The 9383-nt window shown below is 32.6% G+C and overlaps 1 protein-coding gene across 1 annotated transcript; it reads right to left on the reverse strand.

Moving 5' to 3' along the window:
• Nucleotides 1-701: 701 nt before the first annotated feature.
• On the reverse strand, nucleotides 702-1448 carry LOC148547373 (uncharacterized). The gene has a single exon (XM_088495414.1). The coding sequence runs from the start codon at nucleotides 1446-1448 to the stop codon at nucleotides 702-704; it is 747 nt and encodes a 248-aa protein (XP_088351540.1).
• Between the last annotated feature and the right edge of the window lie 7935 nt (nucleotides 1449-9383).

Genomic DNA, 9383 nt, shown 5'->3' on the forward strand with positions numbered 1-9383 from the left:
TGATAATGCTACTAGGTGACCGATGAGTTGTTGTACTTATTTAATTGTCCAAGGAGATTGCATTTGTATCACAGCTCAGCATTTATCTGGATTTGCCTCTATCCCCTGATGTGTTACCAAAAAACCGAGGAATTTGCCCCCATGCACTCCAAACGCGTACTTTTCTGAATTTAGCCGCATGTGATACTTCCAAATTTGTTAAAAGGATTCCAGGAGATCAGCTTCATGGTTAGCCTCTGGGCTTGATTTGACCACCATATCGTTGACGTAGACCTCAATGTTCCGACCAATTTATTGTTTGAAGCCTTTATCCATCAAGCGATGGTACGTAGCTCCTACATTTTTAAGACCAAAAGGCATTACCTTATAACAAAAATTACCATGATCGGTGATGAATGTTGTTTTGTCCTCATCTTCTGTGTACATAAGTATCTGGTTATACGCAGAATAGACGTCCATAAAACTTAGTACTTCAACTCCTGAAGTGTTATCCACCAATTTGTCAATGCTCGGTAGCAGATACGAATCTTTTGGGCATGCTTTGTTTAAGTCAGTGAAGTCAATACACATGCATCCCTTGCCGGAGTTTTTCTTTACCATGATCACATTTGCCAGCCAAGAAGAGAACCTGATCTCTCGGATGAACCATGCATCCAGCAGTTTTTGAGTTTCTGTGACCGCTGCCTTTCCCATTTCTGTTCCTAGATTCCTTTTTTCTGTCTCACTAGTCGAGCATTAGGGTTGACAGCAAGTTTGTGACATACGATGGCCGGATCTATGTCTGGCATGTCTGCTGGTGTCCATGAAAAAAGGTCTGAATTTGATTTGAGCAAGTTGATGATGTTTTGTTCACAATCTATAGAAAACACAAATCCGATGTTAGTATACTGGTTTTCTTGTTCGGTTAGTTGTACCTTTTTTAATTCGTCAGTCGGGGTAGGTCTGTGGGACATGTCGTCTCGAGGATCCAGCTCTGCCAGAGACGGGATGTCTTTTGCGTTGTAAACGGAGTTGATGCGTTGGACTGGTTCTGGCGGTTTCAACTTTAGACCCACATTATAACATTGCCTAGCTTCCTTATGATCAGCATGTATGGTTGTGACAATGTTTCCTTGCACATGGAACTTTACACACAAGTAAATAGTAAAAACAATAGCTCCAAAAGAATTAAGAGATGGTCGTCCCAAAATGACATTATAGGAACTAGCACAATTAACTACTAAGAATTGAATGTCTATGATTTTTAAGTACGGAGGCTCCCTCAGTGTTGTTTTTAACCATACATAACCTAACATGGGCTCCCTTTCTCCAGAGAAACCTACCAACTCTCCGGTTGAGGGTTGCAGAGCTTTATCGCTAAGGTACATTTTTTGGAAGGTTAAGTAGAACAATACATCAGCACTACTTCCAGGGTCGAGTAAGACTTTCTTGACTGTTAGTTTTCCCATATGCACTGAAATTCGTCTAAGTTTGGTCAATGTGACTTAAAATTCGATGCCTCAAAAGAGATTGGTTGAGGTGGAAGTAAAGCATATGTCCCTTGGGAAGACCCTTCTGTTGCCAGCATGGCTCTGTAGCTCCGTTTTCTGGCAGTATTGGTCGTTCCTCCTCCTGTAAAACCTCCTGAGATATAATTTATATCTTCCTTTTAAGTGGGAAACTCTACTATTTCATGTCAAGTTCCCTTGTCTTTGGGAGTTGAATTGTAATTCAGCTGGTCTGTAATTGTAGTTTCCATTTCCTTCTGGCCTCTGTTAGTAACATATTTCTCTAGTAATTCCTGTCTTGCCAATCTCTCTAGTAAGTCTTTAGCCACTATGCATTCGTCATTGGTGTGACCGTACTTCTGATGAAATGCACAATGTTTGCTTTTGTCCAGTTATTTCTGATCTTGATAAGTTCTTGCTTTACTCAGCGGCTTTTAAAGCTTATTGTGAAGGATTTCTTTGATTATGTCCTTTCTCTTTGTATTGAATTTGGTGTATGGGTCAAACTTTTGTGTTAGCTTGAAGGGCTTTTTGAGGTCCTTGTGGTTTTGAGATCTAGGCTGCCTTTCCTCATCTCGGCGCGGTTGTTGTTTTTCCATGCGCCGAGCTTCACGAAACTCTTTAATCTCCATTTGTCCCGAGGCCTTTTCTCGGAATTCTGCCATTGTCTTCGGCTTAGTCATGGCTATAGTCTCTTGAAACTTTCTAGGGCGAAGGCAACTTTTGAGTGCGTGTAGGTGTACATCGGGGTTGAGGTCCGGGATCTCCAAATTGCCTTGGCAAACCGTGTCATGTAGTCCTTTAGACTCTCGTGCTGTCCTTGTTTGATAGTGCTAAGGTAGTCCGATTCGTGTACGTATATTTTTGAGGCGGCAAATTAGTCAATGAAAGACCTTGCCAACTCTTCAAAGCAAGAGATTGAACCTGCAGGCAACTTGAAAAACCAAAGTAAGGCAGCACCATCTGAAAAAGTCTGAAAATACCGGCGAAGTTTAGGGTTAGAAGCACCGTTAAAAACATCATTGACTGAAACTTGGTAACATAGATGCGAGGGTCTCCGAACACTTCGTAAGACTTTAGTGTAGTAGGCAGTACGAAGTTCTTTGGTATCTGGAATTTCACAATATCCTCTGAAAAGGGATTGGATATTGTCGGCTGTTCCTTTAAAGAGTGATCTCCTGAGTGTCTGCATCGTGAGGTCGTACATTGTTCGAGAGCACATTCTTGGGGTTCCATGCACAGAGCTTTCCATTTTGGGCTAACAGGTCAACCATTTTCTTAACCTCGGTCTAAAGCGCAGCGTTCATGGCTACTAGCTCATCACGAGTCGGGGGAGGGAGTTGAGGTCCAGCATCATCGACCATGGCTCTGCAAAAAAGTAAGACAAAAATTGGCATGGGGTTACTTAAGTTTGAGCCCCACGGTGGGTGCTAAATGTTCCGTTAAGGATACTCTTCCGTGCTATAGATCGGTTCCGTGCTATTCTGCAAGTCTTCGAAACCTCTTGATTAGCAAGGAAGTAACCCTCTAAACTCGGACCCATATGTGGTACCTGCAAAAAGAACTCCGACACTCAAGTTAGTGAAATATCTTTGAAATAAAGAGTATAAATGCGATATTATGTGATCTTTTTTTTCTTCTGCATTTTCTCGAGCCTAAACGTTGTTATTTATAGTGGTTTTGTGTAACCGATCTTTGATTAGGTCTGAGATTTTTGGGCGGCAACTTGCATAGTGATTTATTTGTGTTTTAGTAACGTTAAATAACTTATCAAAATATTTACTCTTTTGATCGAACATTTCGTAATACAGAACAATATACATTAAAATTAATTATTAGTATAAAATATATATAAAAATATAAAATATATACTAAAAATAAATTAAACTATATATATACAAAATTAATTAATTTTAGTAACTAATTTTAATATATAAATAATATCTCATGAATAAAATAGCAAATCGTAAAATAGTAAACCATGATTTGAATTGTACGCGATAAAATAGCAAATCGTTGGTAAAAATTTCTCCTAAATCTGCAAATGTCAGCCATATCTGTAATACACACTTCTTAGCCAATAATAATATCACAGTATTATACTAATACCAAAAATAATTAGCATTGCCGTGGACTACACAACAAAAATATTATTTATATATTAAAATTAATTATCAAAATTAATTATTATATATTTATACATAAATATTATAGTTTAATTTATTTTTAATATATATTTTATATTTTAACATGTATTCTATTCTAATTAACTGATTTTAGAATATAACCCTAATATAATTACTATACAAATACAGATATCCTTTGGAGAAAATGACAATAATCTATTTCAATTTTACTTGTGTAGCTAACACATATTGTCTTCTCTCGTTCGTATCTCAAACACATTTATCCCCTTTACTTTCCGTTAATTAATACACCACACCTTCCTTTTCACATAAACGCTGCATACCCTTGATTTTATTATTTTATTGCTAATGCATTCATAAACACTTGACACAACTGAAACATACATGCATGTTCGAACCTAACCCATCCCGAAATTATCAAAGAAGAAGAAAGATATTGGAAGTATATAACTTTCGCTATTTTTTTTTTTGTGACTATAATTTTCGCTAATTCAAAAGCAGGAAATAATAAGTTTTTTTTATATCGTGATAATGTATGTATTTTTTTTATCCATCTTTGGTACTTTTCTTCGCATTTATAGTAGTATATTTAACACAAATTAGCATGATAGAATGTCAAATTTCACTCCCAGATATTGTATATCATTATGTATATTACAGGAGTAAAGCAAATTTGTTTTGATATAATAACATGCTTGTTGTAACGATCTTATTGAAGCAGTTTGAATCTTTGAAGCACTTGGAGCACCAATACTTTCTCTTGTCTTGCTTTTTGTGTTGTATATGATTATCTCAAAACAAAAAAATGTATAATTCTATGATGTTTTTCAAAATTTATTATAGAGTATAAAAAGTACTCTGAATAATTATAGTTTCTATTTCTTTTTAGCTCATTCTTTTCACTCACTTTAAACTTTTTATAGGTTCAAAGAGTGATGAGTGTTAATACTTTTAGCTTGGTGAATATTCTATGAAGTTGATACTCCTTTCACTGACCACTACATCTTGATTTTTTTTTTTTTTGTTTATTGTTCCATTGCTTAATTTTAATCATATATATGATGATGTTGATAGGTTTTTTTAGTGGAAGACATCATAAAGCACATTTGGAATTCGACCATTTTTATCGAAGTCCAATTTTTCTTTGATCTTAAAGAATATTGGACTGAGCAGATGAATATTTTTTGTATTAATATAATTAAAATTTTTTTGCATAGAGTATAATAAACACAAACTTAATTATTAAGTAGTCTATTTTTTAAAGATATGATAGTTAAACTAAACAAAATACAATGTTTATAATAAATATTATATATATAAAATTATAAATATTAAGTTACGTAAAATAATTTTATATTATTTTCTTTTAAGTACTCTTATGGCAGGCTTTAGACATATCATGATAAAAAAAAGAAAAAAGACATACCATATCTATAACACCGTTTAATATATCCCTGTTACTCCCAACAATATATATATATATATATATATATATATATAGGGACGGACTTTAGGGGTGAGTGGAGGCCTCGGCCTCCCAACTCTTTTAAAAAAAGATTAATAGTAATAAGTTATTAAGTATAATTTAATTTTTTAAAAATTTATTTAGTATTTAGTCTAATATAAATAAAAATTCAGTCTAACCTAAATATTAATGATTTTTAATATCTAAAAAGTAAGTAACAATATTAAAAAAATATGAAAAGATATTATTACTAATATTTTTAATTAAATAAAATTTTTCAATTCCCATAAAGTAGATTTTTTTCTTCTTGTGAGCGTCCTTCTTGATTCATTTGGTATTAATTTTCTCTGTTTCAACTACTACAACTGAGAGTTCTTTTTCAGCTATGAATATTGAGAAGAATAATTCAAAAACAAAATGAAAGATAAATTTTTTGCTAATTGTCTTTTAATTATATTGAAAAGAAAATTGCAGAAAAATTTGACACAAATTCTATTATCGATAAATTTTATGAAATGAGGAATCGACCACTTTGTTAATAAAAAGTACATATATATTTTTTGTACTTTAAAATATATATATTCTCTATCAGTATATTTTTGTAATGCATTTTACATTATATAATTTTTGCATAATTTTTTAATATTATATATGTTATTAGCTCTCCCATGATACTATTTCTGGATCGGTTCCTGCGTTTTATATTGATCGAATGTAATCTTCTAATATTAAAAACATAAGGAGGAGGTTAAGGAGACAATAATTTAAATTTATTTTATTTAATTTAATATTTATAATTTTATGTATATACCATTAATTATTATATATTTATTATGTCTAATATTATATATTTATTTTAAAAGTAATTAATAAATATAAATAGAAATAAAAAATAAGTTATGATCATTTATGATTCTCAAATTATGGCTGGCATCAAACATTTTTTAGAGTAATATTAGAGAGACAATAATACAAAATTATATTATTTAATTTAATATTCATAATTTTATATATGTAATATTTATAATTACATATTTATTACGTCTAAAATTATTTATTTATTTTAATAATAATTAGAAAATAGAAATAAGAAAACAAATTCATTAATAAAAAAAAAACAAATTATGATTCCCTGTGATTTCCAAACTATGCCCCAAATATTATACTTATGTTAAGCTGTTTGTATATTAAATGATCTTGAAAGCAAGTTATACTTTGGTATTTATAGGAATTGCACGCAAATAAAACACTTGAGGAAGAACACCTCCTATGCGTATGGGGTCTTGGAGAGGTTGAGTTGGTGAAGAAAACAAGAAAGCCAAAGTCGTGAGTTTTGGACGAAGGAAGCTTCGAAAAGAATTAAAAACAAAAGAGATGTGCTTCTATAAAAATGAATTTAAAGATGTATTGTTAGTATAAACTAATTTTATTTGTGTATTCGATTACATAATATTACGTCAAACAAAAATAATTATCTTGTAATTAAATTTAGAGAAATTACTTATTTTTTTTAGATGATTGTGTAAAATATTTTACACAATCGGTATATTAAAATTAAATTCTTAAAAAATATGTATAAAGTATATTTTGTAGTTAAATTTAATTTAGAGAAATTACTTATAAATTTTCTTTAGAGAGGATTATTACCAAATCCAAATTATTCATCTATTATTGTACAATTTTTTTAAGTTGATCTATTGATGGTAATGAAATTTGTTCTTAAAATATTATCATACATCTTACGTCTTTGAATTATTGGTCATGTTTAAGAAAGAAAAAAACAATAATCACAATTCACGATCCCAAAATAATTATTCGGATTGCAAAAGTTCTTTTCGGTCATATGCGAAGAGTTTTTGTTACATATAGGGATGGCAAAATTCTCCGAGACGCGGGGATCCCTGCGGGGACTGCCCCGAATGGAGATCCGATTGTGGAGAATTTTTTCCGCGGGGATGGGAATGGGGGACGAAATTCCCCCGAAGCAGGCGCGGGGACCCGAGTGGGGATCCCCGCCCCGTCCCCGCTATTCCCCGAAATGTATGAATTCCTTGAATTATCCTTAATAGTTTATTTCTCATATATGTTTTTTAGACATTTCTCACACACACATATATATAAAAACCCAAAACTCCTAATCTTTATTTGCATAACCCTTCTTCAATTCAGAGATTCCTAAGGCAGTCCATACTTCATCCAACCTCTCTGCAGCCACCCCCTCGTCACCCTTCTCACCGCATCGTCACACCTCACCGTGCCATCACCCTTACCGCGTCGTAATTTCTTTTTGCGGCATTCCTTTTCGTAACTCTGCCGTCGTGTCCATTCTCCTCTCTGTTGCCGCGTCTCCCATCTCGTCTACTACTTTGTCCTTTGGCTCGTCGTTGCGTCCCCATTGCGTTATTTCGAAAGAAGTCATCATTGTGTCATTTAGACTTTTTTGTATAAAATCTTGCAGTTTTTGTATAAGATAGATACTTGTAGCTCTATTCATATGAAAATTAATAATTAGTTAGAACTATTATGTACATGGGGAATAGGGTCCCCGCAGGGAATGGGGCCCCGTGGGAATGGGGATGGGGAGCAATATTCCCCCACGGCGGGGAATGGGGCGGGGATGGGGAGCAAATCTGAGGGCGGGGATGGGGAGCAGGGAGGCATCCCCCGCCCCCGCCCTGCCCCATTAACATCCCTAGTTACATAATAGTAACAATTCAAATTCCAGATCCTTATATCTCCCCATAATTAACCCAAGTACCAGCCCATAGTGAAACAAATAAAACGTCAAAATTCAAGGTCTAAATCTAGCTTGGACCATGACCAAAAATATGCTAGCTTGGATCATGGGCTTAGAGAGAATTGTTGTTCAGTGTGACTCCAAGACTATTGTTGAAACCCTAAATAGCCTAAAGAGATCAGAAAATCAGTAAATCACCCAATATACCAGGAAAAAAAAATCACCCATATGCTTTGATAAGAAGCATCCACAATTGGAAAAGCAAAGAATGATCTACATTATTATTATTATTATTATTATTATTATTATTATTATTATAAATATCTTTAGAGAAGGTAAGAGATGTATTGATTGTTTAGCGTGTAAAAACTAAAAACTTGAATCTAGGTCTAGGGCTCTACTTTTGGGACACACTCCGTGAAGAGAGAGTGGTGAATGCACGATGAACAAGAGGTCATTTTGCACAATTTAATTTGTATATAGGTTTTTTCTAGACATTCTAACCCCGATTCTATTTATAAAAAAAAAAAAAAAAAACACAGCAGCTACGATTAGTAAATCTGATTATTCAAAAATTAAAAAGCGGCTTCACAAGCATTGTGTAGTATGTGTTGTTAGGAAATTATTTTAATTTTTTAATTTGTTTGTGGACAATACATATATTAATTATAATCACAAATTATGTTATTTCAAATTAAATGATTTATATAATGTTGATTTCATTTATTGTTATAAATGCTAAATTGAATAAGTCATAATTACTTTTGATTTGGAATTAAATGAGAATAAAACCAGATATAATCTTTTGTTCTTTAGATAATTATCTTTTGGATTTTAGATATATTATCTTTTGGACTTTAGATACTATTTTATTTGGGTTTTAGGGTTTAATGGGTGCCATACTCAAATATAGATAGTGCCTTCAGGTTTCAGTCCCCAATATACCAAAGTCGCCTCAGCAAGAAGTTGTCATTCAGCCTCCTAAGAATACAGAAGGTTTTGGTTGAGGAAGATTGAAAGAACCACAAGATCCAGACTCTTCCAATCATGATTCATGTTTATGAATTCAGGTACGCTTCCGCATTCAACTATTTTCTTTTTAATGATTAAATATGGATAATCTTTGGGGTTAAGGAATTCTGTGAAAATTTCAACAAGTGGTATCAGAGCCATCTATGATTAAATCATTAAGAAATTATAATTTTTTTTTTGAATTTGAATCTTAATTCGAGTTTGGGAAATTAGATTCAAATATATGCTGCTTTGGATTGTATAGCACATATTAATAAAACTGAAAGAGTACATTAAGAGTGTATAAAGGATATACAAATAGTACATGAAGAGCATACTTACTATAAAGTTTTTTGTATGCACCATGATTTAACATGTGAATATGAAGCCAGTTTGTTTTAAAGAAAAGAAAAGTTCTTCGTTTGTTTATCCTTTTTATACTATTCCATATGGATTTATTCTTTTTAAATTTATTTTATTTTTTTTTATATTTTGCATGGATTGAATTATAATGATTGATTCTAATCTTAACGGAT

The sequence above is a fragment of the Arachis ipaensis genome, chromosome B8 (genome assembly GCF_059453495.1).
Source record: "Arachis ipaensis isolate K30076 ecotype BB chromosome B8, ASM5945349v1, whole genome shotgun sequence".
Classification (NCBI taxonomy): Eukaryota; Viridiplantae; Streptophyta; class Magnoliopsida; order Fabales; family Fabaceae; genus Arachis; species Arachis ipaensis.

Bases quoted from the DNA above. Each gene is read 5' to 3' on its own strand.
- LOC148547373 (XM_088495414.1), bottom strand. From the start codon at position 1,448: ATGGGAAAACTAACAGTCAAGAAAGTCTTACTCGACCCTGGAAGTAGT.